This window comes from Eriocheir sinensis, chromosome 36 (genome assembly GCF_024679095.1).
Source record: "Eriocheir sinensis breed Jianghai 21 chromosome 36, ASM2467909v1, whole genome shotgun sequence".
NCBI classification, from domain to species: Eukaryota; Metazoa; Arthropoda; class Malacostraca; order Decapoda; family Varunidae; genus Eriocheir; species Eriocheir sinensis.
This window is the reverse complement of record NC_066544.1, coordinates 10,299,491-10,315,351: the sequence shown is the minus strand read 5'-3', so window position 1 is coordinate 10,315,351 and position 15,861 is coordinate 10,299,491. Positions and strand designations below refer to the sequence as shown.

General features: G+C 44.9%; 1 protein-coding gene across 1 annotated transcript in view; it reads left to right on the top strand.

The window, feature by feature from the left end:
• LOC127007761 (capping protein inhibiting regulator of actin dynamics-like) overlaps positions 1 to 15,861 on the top strand; it is a 96,680-nt gene that overhangs the window by 24,364 nt on the left and 56,455 nt on the right. Inside the window, exon 2 of the mRNA XM_050879045.1 lies at positions 1,336 to 1,368. Within this exon, the coding sequence (XP_050735002.1) occupies positions 1,344 to 1,368 (25 nt within the window). The 5' untranslated portion in view covers positions 1,336 to 1,343. The remainder of the gene's footprint in view (positions 1 to 1,335; positions 1,369 to 15,861) is intronic.

The following is a 15,861-nucleotide window of genomic DNA, read 5'->3' as shown; positions in this document are numbered from 1 at the left end:
CTTCTCTTCTGTTTCTCATTCTTCATTATCTTTCCTCTTTGTTCCTCCTTTATATCATTTTTGCTTCTTTTTTCTCCTTTATATTTTCTTCCGTGTATCGTTATTATTCATCTTGTTCTATATTTTTCTTATTACCATTATTATTATTATTTTTATTATTATTATTATTATTATTATTATTATTATTATTACTCCTGGTTTTGACATTCCTCTGTTTATGGCGAAAGAGTAAACAGCGTAATTCTTCCTCTCGTGGCTGTATGGAGTGGGAGGAGGAGGAGGAGGAGGAGGAGGAAGGAAGAGAAAGGGAGTGTTAGGCCTATACCCACACACAACCTTGTCTCCCTTCTTCTTCTTCTTCTTCTTCTTCTTCTTCTTCTTCTTCCTAGCTTGATATTGGTGGTGGTGGTGTTGAGAGGTATAGTAGATAGGTGATAGTGTTGTTGAGGGTATAGGTGGTGGTGATAGTGGTGTTGAGAAAAGAAGGCATGGAAGAGAGGGTGGTGGTGGTGGTGGTGGTGGTGGTGGTGAAGATGGACAGTGGTGGTGGTGGTGGTGGTGGTGGTGGTGGTGAAGATGGACAGTGGTGGTGGTGGTGGTGGTGGTGACGGGATGACTGCTGGTGGTTTTAACTTGGTAATGACTGGTGTTTTGTTTGTAGCCGTGGTGGTGGTGATGGTGGTGGTGGTGATGATGGTGGTGGTGTCTTGCATCACCACCCTCATCACCACCACCAGTGTTTTTAGCTCCTTTGTCTTCCTCCTCCAACTCCTCTTCCTCCTCCTCCTCTTCCTCCTCCTCCTCTTCCTCTTCCTCCTCCTCCTCTTTCTTCCTCCTCTTCCTCTTCTTTTTGTTCAACCTCATGAGAACTATTGACCCTTACAAATTTCACACGCACACACACACACACACACACACACACACACACACACACACACACACACACACACACACACACACACACACACACACACACACACACACACACACACACACACACACACAATGGGGGGACGAGTCTAACCTTGACCTTGGGTGGAGGAAAAAGGTCGCCTCTCTCTCTCTCTCTCTCTCTCTCTCTCTCTCTCTCTCTCTCTCTCTCTCTCTCTCTCTCTCTCTCTCTCGTGTAATTGAGATTGGAGCTTTAAGTAATTGCAATCTTCTTCCTCTTCTTTCTTCGTTCTAGTGACTTAATCCTACTACTACTACTACTACTACTACTTCTATCACCACCACCACCACCACTACTACTACATTTATAAATGGATAAATAATATAAATAAGTCATGATTTTGTGTATATATCTAACCTATATATTTTTTTTCTCTTCCCCAGGTCTAAAAATGGCTCCCATCACAGACAACAAGCGTGAGTACACCTGTAATCATTCACCTTTAGTTGCTCACCTTTAATTATTCACCTGTTGTCACCTCACGCCACCGTTCATGTTTTCATTCACCTGGTAGGCCTCTCGTGTTATCTTTCTTCACCTGGTATTTAATTATGTCACCTGTTAATATATCTCACCTGTCTTACGTTACTTATTTTCTCCCCGTGTTACCATTTGTTCCCTTTCGTTACCGTTCTTTCCTTCTCATCTTTTATTTATTATTTTACATACTGCCTATAGTGCCGGTATGCTCTCTTGAGGGGTCTTATTTATCTCTTGTACACCCCAGCCCGTTAGTGGCGCAGGCGAATTTAATTTATAGTGGCTGCCGTAATGTTTGACTCTTCCTTGGCGCTCCATTTGATTGAAGTCGCTGAAGTTAGGGTTGAGTGAAGATCTGGGCAGCTTGTGGGTAACCTTACGCTACTCGGCCATGGTTGAAAATTGACAGCGTGCATCAGTGGGACTCGAACTTGGGTCCTCGGACACACCACGGTTGCACGCTGACCACTCTGCCACCGCCCCCACCTGTTACCTGTTAATTTACCTCACCTGTCTTCCTTTCACGTCACTGTTTTTTTTTTTTTTTTTCCCCCCATCAGAGGAGTCGGTTCAAGGGCATAAAAAAGGAAACAAATGTGGGAAAAAAAGCCCGCTACTCACTGCTCCTAAAAAGAGTTCGAGGAGTGGCCGAAAGATAGGTCAATTTCGGGAGGAGAGTTTGTTCCCCTCGTGCCTTACCTTTCATTACCTCAACTTACCTGTAATAAATCACGTCACCTGTTAAATCACCTCACCTTCCTCCTCCTGTCCCCCCTTCTGTTAGTCTCCTCTCTTTGTCTCCTCCTTCCACCCCTCTTCTCTAGTTAGTCAGTCTTCCTCCCTATTTCTTCTCCCCCTCATCATGACTCCCCTTCTCCCCTCACCCTTTTTCCCATTCCTCCCCCCTCTAGTTTGTCAATCTCCCTCCCCATTTCTTCTCTCCCCTTCCTCCCTCACCTTTGCCCTCTCACCTTCAGCTTCCCTCCCCTTCCTCCTCCCCTCCCCCACTTCTCCCCTCTCCATTCCCTGCCTAATCACCCCTTCAGTAAGTTTTCCGTATTTACGACAGCTATGACTCAACCTTGTTCCTCCTCCTCCTCCTCCTCCTCTTCCTCCTCCTCTTCCTCTTCTTCCACCTCCTTTTTTTTCTTCCTCGTCGTTCATGTTATTATCTTTGTTATTATCTTGCTTGTTCTTCCTCGTCCCTCTTGAGTCATTTTTCTTTACTTGTTTTCTTTTTCTTTCTCTTCGTTATTCCTCCGCCTTCTCTTACGTTCTTCTTCCTCTTCCTCCTCGTTCTTCCTTCCACCTACCTTCTCGTTCTTTCTTCCTCCTCTTCCTCCTTGTTCTTTCTTCCTCCTCTTCCTCCTCGTTCTTTCTTCCTCCTCGTGTTCTTCCTACTCTTCCTCCTCGTTCTTTCTTCCTCCTCTTCCTCGTTCTTCCTTAATCCTCTCCCTCTTCCTCCTCCTCCTCAAAGTCTTCATTCCTTTTTCTTTTTGTATTATACCTTTATTTTTTCTTTTCTTTCTCTTCCTTCCATCGTTCCTCCTCCTCTTCCTCCAAGTCTTAATTCTTCTTCCTTTTTTATAATTTATACTTCCTCTTTGTTTTTTTCCTTAGTTTTTCTTTCCATATTCCTTCCTCCTCCTCCTCCTCCTCAGCCTTGACTTCTTAAAACTTTGCCGTGAGAACCATTACTGAAGGAGCATAGGAAGTAATGTTTATAATTGCTTACTTCCCCAGTGCCTTCCTCCTCCTCCTCCTCCTCCTCTCGACCTCCCAACTTCCTCCCCTTCTTTACTTGGTTAGCCTTCCCCTCTTTTCCCTTCCTTTCCCCCCTTCCCTTTTTTTTTTACCCTTTATTTCCTCGTATTCCTTCTCCCGTTTTCCTCGTATTCTTTTTTATTTTGCTCTTCATTCTTTTCTTTATTCTTTATTTCTTTCTCTTCATTCAATGTTCTATTTTAATTTCCTTTCCTTTTATTTTCTTCATCCTCTTTTTTTATATTGATTTTTTCTTCCTTTATCACCTTTTCCTTCATTCTTCCCTTCCTCTCCTTTTCCTTTTCTTTATCTCCATCTTCTTGTTTATATTGCTTTTTTTTTCTTCTTTCATCTCCTTTTCCTCCATTCTTCCCTTCCTCCCTTTTTCCCTTTCTTCATCTAATTTAACTTCTCTTTTTTTCCCCTAGATTCCTGTTCATTTTCTCTTCCTTTCTTTATTCCACCTTCCTTAACTTTCCTTCCTTTCATCTTCTATTTTAACTTCCTTTCCTCTTTTTTTTTCTACTTTCATGTTTTATTTTGCTCTCCCTTCCTTCCTTTTTTTCCATCCTCCATCAGTCCCTCCATTTCCATTCTCTTCTTTTCCTCCATTTTCCTGTTCATCATCCTCTTTTCCTCCATTTTCCTGTTCATCATCCTCTTTTTCCTCCATTTTCCTGTTCATCCTCTTTTTCTTCCATTTTCCTGTTCATCATCCTCTTTTTCCTCCATTTTCCTGTTCATCATCCTCTTTTCCTCCATTTTCCTTTCCTGTTCATCATCCTCTTTTTATCCATTTTCCTGTTCATCATCCTCTTTTCCTCCATTTTCCTGTTCATCATCCTCTTTTTCCTCCATTTTCCTGTTCATCATCCTCTTTTCCTCCATTTTCCTTTCCTGTTCATCATCCTCTTTTTATCCATTTTCCTGTTCATCATCCTCTTTTCCTCCATTTTCCTGTTCATCATCCTCTTTTCCTCCATTTTCCTGTTCATCATCCTCTTTTTCCCCATTTTCCTGTTCATCATCCTCTTTTCCTCCATTTTCCTGTTCATCATCCTCTTTTCCTCCATTTTCCTGTTCATCATCCTCTTTTTCTTCCATTTTCCTGTTCATCATCCTCTTTTTCCCCATTTTCCTGTTCATCATCCTCTTTTTCCTCCATTTTCCTGTTCATCATCCTCTTTTTCTTCCATTTTCCTGTTCATCATCCTCTTTTTCCCCATTTTCCTGTTCATCATCCTCTTTTCCTCCATTTTCCTGTTCATCATCCTCTTTTCCTCCATTTTCCTGTTCATCATCCTCTTTTCCTCCATTTTCCTGTTCATCATCCTCTTTTTCCCCATTTTCCTGTTCATCATCCTCTTTTTCCCCATTTTCCTGTTCATCATCCTCTTTTTCCCCATTTTCCTGTTCATCATCCTCTTTTCCTCCATTCTCCTGTTCATCATCCTCTTTTTCCCCATTTTCCTGTTCATCATCCTCTTTTCCTCCATTTTCCTGTTCATCATCCTCTTTTCCTCCATTTTCCTGTTCATCATCCTCTTTTCCTCCATTTTCCTGTTCATCATCCTCTTTTCCTCCATTTTCCTGTTCATCATCCTCTTTTCCTCCATTTTCCTGTTCATCATCCTCTTTTCCTCCATTTTCCTGTTCATCATCCTCTTTTCCTCCATTTTCCTGTTCATCATCCTCTTTTTCTTCCATTTTCCTGTTCATCATCCTCTTTTTCTTCCATTTTCCTGTTCATCATCCTCTTTTCCTCCATTTTCCTGTTCATCATCCTCTTTTTCCTCCATTTTCCTGTTCATCATCATCTTTTTCCTCCATTTTCCTGTTCATCATCCTCTTTTTCCTCCATTTTCCTGTTCATCATCCTCTTTTTCTTCCATTTTCCTGTTCATCACACTCTTTTTCTTCCATTTTCCTGTTCATCATCCTCTTTTTCTTCCATTTTCCTGTTCATCATCCTCTTTTTCTTCCATTTTCCTGTTCATCATCCTCTTTTTCTTCCATTTTCCTGTTCATCATCCTCTTTTTCTTCCATTTTCCTGTTCATCATCCTCTTTTTCTTCCATTTTCCTGTTCATCATCCTCTTTTTCTCCATTTTCCTGTTCATCATCCTCTTTTTCTCCATTTTCCTGTTCATCATCCTCTTTTTCTCCATTTTCCTGTTCATCATCCTCTTTTCCTCCATTTTCCTGTTCATCATCCTCTTTTCCTCCATTTTCCTGTTCATCATCCTCTTTTCCTCCATTTTCCTGTTCATCATCCTCTTTTCCTCCATTTTCCTGTTCATCATCCTCTTTTTCCTCCATTTTCCTGTTCATCATCCTCTTTTTCCTCCATTTTCCTGTTCAACATCCTCTTTTCCTCCATTTTCCTGTTCATCATCCTCTTTTCCTCCATTTTCCTGTTCAACATCCTCTTTTCCTCCATTTTCCTGTTCACCCTCTTTTCCTCCCCTCCTTTATTCCTTCTTTCCTTCCTCAACTTTTCCTCGTAAGTTCCCTTTCTTTCCTTATACACTTTTTCAAGATTCCTTTTTTTTTTACTTCACCAACTCCCGCACCTCACTTAACACCTGGTCCCGGGAATTCCCCCTAATGAGACAGGTAAACCGGCTCCTTAGCACCTGTGGACCTGTGTGTGTGTGTGTGTGTGTGTGTGTGTGTGTGTGTGTGTGTGTGTGTGTGTGTGTGTGTGTGTGTGTGTGTGTGTAAGTGCGTCTGCTTGCCATACATGCAGACATTTACGTGTGTGTGTGTGTGTGTGTGTGTGTGTGTGTGACAGGTGTGGTGTGGGGAAGGGGGGAGGTGTGATGGGGAAGGGGGAAGAGGGGAGGGAGGAGGAGGAGGAGAAGTTGAAAAAATGAAAGAAGGCTGAGAAGATGGTAAGGAAGAGGGGAGAGTGAATGTGAAGGAAGGAAAATAATAAAGGAAGGAAGGAGAGAAGAAGAAAAAGGAAGATAGACGGAAGAGGCTAAAGAAGATAGGAAGTAGGGAAGAGAATAAGAAACATGGAAAGAGAAGAAAATAAGGAAGGAAGGGAAATAATGAAGTAAGGAAGAAGGGAAGAATGGGGAAGAGGGTAAAGAAGATAGGAAGAAGGGAAGAGAACAAGAAATAAGGAAAGAACAAGGAAGGAAGGAAAGAAGAGGGGAATTTAGAGGAGGGAAAAGAATAAAGAAAGAAAGGAAGGAGGGAAGGAAGGTGAGATATGAGGTAGGGAATAAAACAACAAAGGAAGGAAGGAAGGAAGAAAAATGTGAAGGAGGGAGGGAAGAAAGAAAATTAAGGAAAGAAACTAAAGACGAGAGAATAAAGTGAAGAAAGGAAGGAAGATAAAAAAGAAGAAAGGGAAGGGAAGAGAGAGAGGGAGGAAAATGTGAAGAAGGAAGGAGAAAAGAAACCCATTTAAACCCTCTCCTCCTCCTCCTCCTCCTTCTCCTCTTCTCCATATCTTCCTTGTCCATAAGATCCACCAATTTCCTCCTCTCCTTCTCTCTTCCATATCTTCCTAATCCACCAATTTCCTCTTCCTCCTCCTCCTCCTCTTCCTCCTCCTCCTCTAGGCCTACAAGGGGTTTGGGGAGCCATAAAGGGGAAGGGAGAAAGAGTGTATTGATTCCCTTCCCCAACCTCCTCCCCCTTCCCCTCCTCCTCCCCTTCCACCACCTCTTCCCCTCCTCCTCCGCCGCCTCCTCTCGGTTGCTAGGGTGGAGGAGGAGGAGGAAGAATTTTTGGTGGAAGGGAATCATCTTTAGTGTTTTTATTTATATTTTTATTTTTATTTGTGGACTCGTTTTGGTATATATAAACTGTTGGTTGTTGTTATTGTTGTTGTTTTTCTTTGTCTGCTGTTTCATGAAGATATTTTGTATTGTTACATATATTTTTATTTTGTATTTTAAGCGTTACGAAAGGAAGGAAAGAGGGAAGAGAAGAAGGAAAGGAAGGAAAGAGGGAAGAGAAGAAGAAGGAAAGGATAAAGAGCAGAGAAGAGAATAAATAGGATATGAGGGAAGAGAATAAGGAGGAGAGGAAGGAGAATAAGGAGTAAGGGAGGGGAAAAAGAATGAGGAGGAAAGGAAGGAGAGGAAAAAAAGTGAGGTGTGAAAATGAAGAAAATATGAAAGAAAAGAATGAAAGGAGGGAAGACCGGGATGTGACACTACTACTACTACTACTACTACTACTACTTTTTTGTTACCACGTGCATGAGAGGAGGAGGAAGAGGAGGAGGAGGAGTTGCGTGTCATGTTACTCTTCCTCTCACACTCTTCTTCCCTCCTCCTCCTCCTCCTCCTCCTCGAGTCACGTGTCCTTTACCCACAAGCACCACCTGGATCTCTCTCTCTCTCTCTCTCTCTCTCTCTCTCTCTCTCTCTCTCTCTCTCTCTCTCCCCCCCCACTATGTACAACTTCTACAATTTTTATTACTCACTATAATTTACTTTCTCTCTCTCTCTCTGAAAGTAAATTAAGTGAGAGAGAGAGAGAGAGAGAGGAGGGGGGTTATGGGAGGGGGATATCTAGGTCAGCTGGTTATGGAAAGCTGTCTAGGGGGGCGAAAGGGGGGAGGGGGGCGAGGGAGGGAGAGAGAGAGATGCTGAGGAGAGGAGGAGGAAGAAGAAGAAGAAGAAGAAGAAGAAGAAGAAGAAGAAGAAGAAGGAGTCATGATGAAGATATACTAGTAAGGGAAAGAAAGTATTGGGGGGAGGAGGAGGAGGAGGAGGAGGAGGAGGATTAAGTGGATGTGACATGAAGGAGAAGAGGAGGAGGAGGAGGATCGCAAGGGATATAATGAGGGAGAAGGGAGGGGAAAATGAGGGAGGAGGAGGATGGAGAGGTGTGAGGAGGTATTGTGTAGATTAGACGTAGATTGCTTGATAGGACGAGAGAGAGAGAGAGAGAGAGAACAACGGTGGAATTCTCTCTCTCTCTCTCTCTCTCTCTCTCTCGTGCATTGTTTCCTTCTTTTTCTCCTTTTTTTTTACTTTATCATTCTCCCTTTTCCTTCTTTCCTTCCTTTCTTTAACTCTCCTCTTCCCCTTTTTATCCACCTTTATTTCACCTCTTCCAGTTCTTGTATATCACCTCTTATTTCCCTTTCCTTCTCCCTTTCCCTCTTACCTCTTTTCCCCTTTTCTCCCATTCCCTTCTCATTTTTTTTCCCACATTTTGCTTTTCACTCCTCTTTTTTTCTCTATTTCGTGTCCTCCTTTTATCTTCCTTCTCCCCCCCCCTTCCTTCTCCCTTTCCCTCTTTTATCTCTTCTCTCCTTTTCTTCCATTCCCTTCTCATTTATTTTCATTGTTTTCTCTTTTTCCTCCATTTCGTGTCTTCCTTTTATCTTCCCCTTTCGTTCCTCCTCGTTTCTCTTCTCTTATCTCTCCTTCCTTTCCTCCATTTTTCTCCATCCCTTATATCTTTTCCACATATCCTCTCCCTTCTATTCCTCTTTCCCCTTTTTCCTTTCCTCTTTACTCTCTATCCTTGTATCTTCCCTCTTTCCTCCTCATCCCTCCTCATACATCTCTTTCCCCTCTTCTTTTCCCCTTCTTTCCCCCCTGTTCCTTGTATCTTCTTCCCCTTTCCTTTCAATTTTCTTTTCTCCTCCCCTTCCTATCATCCTTCGCCTCATCCATCCCCTATTTCCCCTCTTCTTTCCCTCTTCTTTCCTTCCTGTTCCTCGTATCTTCTTCCCCTTTCCTATTCCCTTTTCTCCTCCCCTCTATCATCCCTCGCCTCACCCATCCCCTATTTCCCCTCTTCTTTCCCCTCTTCTTTTCTCCCTTCTTTCCTTCCTGTTCTCGTATCCTCTTCCCCTTTCCTTTTCCCTTTTCTCCCCCCCTCTTTCATCCCTCGACTCATCCATCCCCTCTTCTTTCCCCCTTCTTTCCTCCCTGTTCTTATCCTCTTCCCCTTTCCTATTCCTTCTTCTCCCCTTCCCCTTACCACCCCTCACCTCCTCCCCTCTTCTCACACCTTCCTCCCCTCATTCCTCCCCTCTTTCTCCCATAATTCCTCGTCTCACGTTTCCAAGCACTTAATCTGTCCAAGCTTTTCCTTCTTCCCCTCTTCGTTTCCCTTCCGGTTTCCCCTCTTCATCCTTCGCCTATTCCCTCTTGTCTTAATGTTTTGTCGCCCTCTTGAATATATCCGATCATTGTATTTTGATCTTTTAATATTTCTTTGTAATTTTGTATACTTTATTTCCTTTTTTTTTCCCTTTATTTATCTAGCTGCTTTTTAGTGTCCTTTCATTTTTTCTTTTCCAATATTTTCCTGTTTTTTATAATTTTCCTAGTTTCCTTTTCGTTTTCATTTTTTTTCCTATACGTTTTTCGTTCTTTCCTTTCATTCCTTTCCTAACTTTTCCTCCCAACCTTCCTTTACTTCCTTCAATCCTCCTTCCTTCCTTTCCCTACATACTTTCCTTCATCTTTTCCTTCCTTCCTTCCTCTTTTCCTTCCTTCAATCCCCCTTCCTTCCCTTCCCTGCATTGCTTCCTTCCTCTTTTCCTTCCTTCAATCCCCCTTCCTTCCCTTCCCTGCATTGCTCCCTTCCTCTTTTCCTTCCTTCAATCCCCCTTCCTTCCCTTCCCTGCATTGCTTCCTTCCTCTTTTCCTTCCTTCCTTCCTCTTTTCCTTCCTTCAATCCCCCTTCCTTCCCTTTTCCTCTTTCCTTCCTTCAATCCTTCCTTTTCCTTCCTTCTTCCTTCCTCTTTCCTTCCTTCCTTCCTTCCCTTCCTACATCTTCCTCTTTCCTTCCTTCAATCCTTCCTTCCCTTCCCTCTCTTCCTTCCTCTTTTCCTTCCTCCTTCCTTCCCATTTCTTCCTCTCTCCTTCCTTCAATCCCCCTTCCTTCCCTTCCATCCATACCTTCCTTCCTCTTTTCCTTCCTTCTCCTCCCCTTCCTTCCCCTTCCCATTCTCTTCCTTTTCCTTCCCTCTCTCCTCTTCCCTCCTGTCCATTCCACTTCCCTTCTCTCTCCCCTTTCCGTCTTCCGTTCTGTCCTTAACATTTTTCCCCTCTATCCTCTTTCCTCCTTCCAACTTCTTTTCTTCCCCTCACTCCTCCTCCTCCCCTCACTACTCCCATGACACCCCTTTCTTAGTCTCCTCTCCATCTCTCCTCCTCAACCCCTTTCCTTCCCCTCACTTGCCCTCTCCTCACCCCCTTGCTCTTTCTCCTCCTCTATTTCTTCTCTCCCCACCTCTCCTCTTCTTCGCTCTCCACCTCTCCTCTTCCTCCTCCCCGCACACACCCTCTCCATTACCCACGGGTTTTCCCCTCTTCCCGACAGCTCGCTCTTTAGTTTCCAAGCGCTCATGACTCACCTCTCCTCCTCCTCCTCTTCCTCCTCCTCCTCCTTGTGTCGTCTGGTTTGTTTTGGTTTGGTTGGAGTGGAAGCTTCGTTACGTGGGTGTAGTGTGGTGGTTATGAATAGGATTGTGGTGGTGGTGGTGGTGATGAATTTGTCAGTCTTTTGGTTATGGTGTTATGGTGAGCAATTAGTGTGGTGTGGTGATGGGGTTAAATTGTTCATGGGAAAAGTCTACGGTAATGATTTGCCTGTTTCCGTAATGTGATAAATTTGTGGTGAAAGTCTACGGTGTGACATGCCTGTTTTTGATGTGATAATGGTTGGTTGTTGTTGTTGTTGTTGTTGTTGTTGTTGTTGTTATTATTATTATTGTTAGTGGTGGTGCTTATAAGGGCTAAAGCAAAGAGGTGTGGAGAAAGACCAACGGTGAAGCCCCCAAATACCTTTTATATATACCAGCTTGTTTTTACTTTTTCTTATTTTTTCTTTTGTTAAACGGGGAAAGAGAGATAGTTGATTTTTTTATCCTCCACCCAAAAAGTGATAAATATGGCAGTTTGCTCTTAGTTTCTTTTGTTGTTAAACGAGAGAAAAATAGAATATGCTTTTTTTGTTAAACGAGAAAAAAAGGGCACACAAGCTGACATTTATGAACTCCGCCAAAAAAAAAGTACAAAAAAAAAATTGTCTGGCCCAGAATAATAACCTCCTTAATTTTATCTTGAAGTTCCTAATAGTTTAACGTAATACTTAACGTTATTATTTACGTTGGTGCTGTATTTTCTTATGTGGGTTAACTTTATTATGCTTTCCTTTACTGTTTCTTTTTACTGTTGCTTTCCTTTATTGTTTTAGTGTTTTTCCGTGTTAGGTCAAAATATACGTGTTCTATCTGTGTTTGTGTCTCACAGACGCACACACGCACACACATTGCTGAGTGTTGCTGCTTTCCCGCGGGCAGGAGGAGGAGGAGGAGGAGGGAAGGAAGGAGAAACAAAGGGAAGAGACGGAGAGAAGGGAGGAAGAGCGAGGGAGAGTAAATGAGAGAAGAGGGGGGAAGGAAAACAAAAGCAGAGAGAGAGAGAGAGAGAGAGAGAGAGAGAATGACTCACCATGCCAGCAGCCTAAAGTCACCTGGTTGATGCTCAATAACTCTCTCTCTCTCTCTCTCTCTCTCTCTCTCTCTCTCTCCAGACGTGGACGAGACTTTCCCAGCTTTCCGTCACCTGTCCAAGTTTGATCCTCCTCCTCTTCCTCCTCCTCCTTTCTTGTCTTCGTCTTCTCTTCATCCTCTCTCCCTTTCTCTTCCCTCTACCATCCATCTTGTCCCTTTCCCATCCCTCACATCTTCTCATATCTTTCCTTTTCCCCTTTCTCAAGTCATGTATGATACAAGGTAGGATGAGGAGGAGAAAGAAGAAGAAGAGGAGGAGGAGGAGGAGTACTTGGTGGAAGGTGGAGGAGGAGGACAGGAAGGAAGAGGATTTAGGTGGGACAGGGATGTAGGCTAGGTGAACTACGTTGTTGTAAAGGAACAAGGAGGAGGAGGAGGAGGAGGAAGATGTTGCGGTGGAGGAAGAGGGAGGAGGTAGAGGTGAATGAGGAGGAAGAGAGTGGAAGAAGTTGGTGGTGGAGGGAGAAGGAAGAGGAGGGTGGAAGAGGTTAGACTGGTGGGGGTTTTGGTGGAAGAAAGTAATGGAGGAGGTAGAGGTGGATGAGAAAGGGAAGAAGAAGAAGAAGTTGGTGGTGGTGGAGGGAGAAGATATGGAGAAGGAAAAGGAGGGTGGAAGAAAGTAATGGAAGAGGGAGGAGGTGGATGAGAAAGAGGGTGGAGGAAGAAGTTGGTGGTGGTGGAGGGAGAAGGAAGAGGAGGGTGGAAGAGGTTATGGACTGGTGGGGGTGGGGGGTGGAAGAAAGTAATGGATGAGGAAGAGGGTGGAAGAAGTTGGTGGTGGAGGGAGAAGATAGAGAAGGAAGAGGAGGGTGGAAGAGGTTGTGGACTGGTGGGGGTGGAGAGGTGGAAGAAAGTAATGGAGGAGGTAGAGGTGGATGAGAAAGAGGGTGGAAGAAGAAGAAGTAGTAGTAGTTGGTGATGGAGGGAGAAGATATAGAGAAGGAAGAGGAGGGTGGAAGAGGTTATGGACTGGGGTTGGGAGGGTGGAAGAAAGTTATGGAGGAGGGAGGAGGTAGAGGTGGAGGTAGTGGAGGTAGCGGCCGGCCCTGCACCGTCCACCTGGCGTCACCTGAGTGCTTGTCTGGTGCCACTGGGTCTGTACCAATGTTCGATACCCGCTCCCCTCCCCTCACCCTCCTCCCCTACCCCTTCCTTCCCCCGCTGCGTCCACTCCTCTTCCTTCCCCTCCCCATGTATTTTAGGCTTAACTTCGCTTTCCTCCCTCCCCTTCCCCCTCTTTCCCTCACTCCTCCCCTTCCTCTTCCTTTCCTTCGTCCCCTCTCCATGTATTTTAGATTTGGTTCTTTCCTCTATTCCTTCCCTTCATTCACCTCCTTTTCCTTCCATTATCTCTCTCTCTCTCTCTCTCTCTCTCTCTCTCTCTCTCCTGTTTTTTCTCCATTCTCTTCTTTCCTTCCCCTAACTTTCCTTCTTTTTCCTTCCTGATCTTTTCTTCTCTTGTTTACCTTTCCTCTTCTTCCTTCTACATTCATTCCTCCTCCATTTCTTTCCTTGCTCTCTTCTTTATCACTCAACTTTTCTTTTTCATTCAGTTTATTCCTTTTATTTTCTTTTTCTTGTTCATAAGTTTTGTGCTACCCCTTTTAACGCCTCTTTCCTCCTCCTCCTCCTCCTCCCTCCTCTCCCCATCTTCCTCACTCAATATTTCGTGTCGTGACTGTTCTGTTCGGCGCCAGTCTTCCTCCTCCTCTTCCTCTACTGTTGCTATCATTTTTTTTTCCTTATACATTCTTGATTTATTTGCACTGGGCAGGTGTGGCGTGGGAAAGCTATTTAATTATTTCAACCTTACCTGCATACCTTTAAAGGACTATTATTTCTTTCCATTTTCCTTTTTTTATTTTTACCTCTTAGTTTACTTTTTTTTTTCTTTTCCTTATATTTTCCTGTATTTTGGTGTCTTTTCCTATATTTTATTTTCCTTTCCTGATTGATTTTATTTTCCTGTATCTTTTTTCACTAGTTTTATTTTCCTTTCCTCGTAAAATACATTGTTACCAGGTGAGCGGAGCGGGAAGAAGAGGAGGAGGAGGAGGAGGAGGGGGGTTAAGCAAGGAATAAAGGAGACGAGAATGGGGGGTGGGGGGGTGGGAGGGATAAGGAAGGGATAAAGGCTTGGAGGTAGAATGGATAAAGGAAAATGGATTGGGGGGGGGTAGGCAGGAGGAAAAGGGGGGGGGGGCGTGAGGGGGAGGAAAGGTTAATAATAGACTGTCCAACCTTATCAGAGGAGAAGGAGGAGGAGGAGGAGGAAGGGGATCAGAAAGGAGAGGAGGAGGAGGAAGGGGATCAGGAAGGGGAGGAGGAGGAGGAAGGGGATCAGGAAGGAGAGGAAGAGGAGGAGGAGGAGACAAGATGGAGAGAAACTAGGGAGATGAGAAGCAAGGAAACTAAAAAAGGGAGATAAATGAGAGGTGGAAGAAGAGATGGGCAAAAGAAAGAGGGCAAGGAAGGAAAAGAGAATGGGAAGCAAATAAGGAAGAGAGGTAGATAAGGAAGGTGAAGGGAGGAGAAAGGAGGGAAAAAAAAGAAATAATGGAGGTTAAAACTAGATGGAAAGAGGTGGAGGAAGGATAAGGAAGAGAAAAATAAGAAAAACAGGATGAATAAAGAAAGGGAAATTTAGAGATGGGAGAGGAGGAAGGAAAAGGAAGGGGATGTAGGGAAAAGCAAAGAGGGAAGGGAAAAGAAAGTGAGGGATGGAAAAGAAAGAGGAGGAAAGGAAAATGAAGGGTAGGGAGGGAAAAGTGAAAGAAGAGTGAAGGAAAAACAAAACAAGGGAGACTAAACGTATAGATGGAGAGGGAGGGAAGGAAACAAGGGGAGGAGGGAGGAGGAGTAATAGGGAGAAGGAGGAGTAGGGGGAGAGGAGGGGAGAGATGAGATACTGTATATAGGATTGAACTCCATCATGGGAGGTAGAGGATTAGGTAAGGAAGGAGGGCAGTGAGAACAAGAGGAGGAGGAGGAGGTGGAAGAAGAGGAGGGCAGTGGAGTAAGGAGGAGGAGGAGGAAAGGAGAGGAATGGAGGAGGGTAGTAGGACTCGGGAGGAGGAACGGATGGGCGGTAGGATTAAAGTAAAGAGGAGGAGGAGGAGGAGGGAGAATAGGGGGCAGTAGGACTAGGAAGAAGAGGAAGAGGAGGAGGAGGAGATTGAGGTTAGGGAAAGAGGAAGAGGAAGAAGAGGACAAGGAAGAGGTGGCTGAATGGAGGGAGGAAAGGGGGAAGTGGAGATAAGACTTGGAAAAGGAGGAGGAGGAGGAAGGGAGGTGGGGAGGAGGAAGAGATGCTGTAATAGGTAGTAAACTCGAGGGAGGAGGAGGAGGAGGAGGAGGAGGAAGATGAGGAGGAGAAGGGGGGTGAGTACTGTCTTTGTGGGGGGGGTGAGGTTGGGGAATCGGAGTGGGAGGGGGGCTTTAAAGGTAGGGGGAGATAAGTTACCCAACATTAGAGGATGGGGAGAAGGGAGGGGAGTGGGAGTAATTGCTGGGGGTGGGGGGGGGGGCGATATGGAGGGGCGGCTTTAAGGTCCTTGGCGTGTTGTGGCGGCGAGGGGCACGTCACTGGGTCTGGCGGGTCCACGTGGGCACCGCAGACCCGCCCCGCCCCGCCCCGCCCCGCCCCCTGCCCCCTGCCCCGACCTGCCCCGCCGCCTAGCAGACCGGCGGCGGCGGCGGCGAATGTCTCGTATTGATTGTCCTGACAGACTCCGCCTCGCGCACACGCCGCCACACACACACACACACACACACACACACACACACACACACACACACACACACTGACGGGGAGGATACAAACAGTTACGGTCTCGTTGTCCTGGGGAGCTGAAGGGGAGGAGGATTGGGGAGGAAGTGTAGTAAAAGGGGAGGAGGATTGGGGAGGAAGAGTAGAAAAGGGGAGAAAAGGAGGAATGGAATGGAAGAGTAATGGGGAGGAGGAGGAGGAATGGAAGAATAGTGAAGGGGATAAGGGTAGGAATGGGGAGGAAGAGAAGTAGAGGGGAGAAGGGGAATGGGGAGGAGGAGTAGTAGAGGGGAGAGGAGAAATGGGGAGGAAGTGTAGTAAAAGGGGAGGAGGATTGGGGAGGAAATGTAGTAAAGGGGAGGAGGAGGAGGAATGGAATGGAATGGAAAA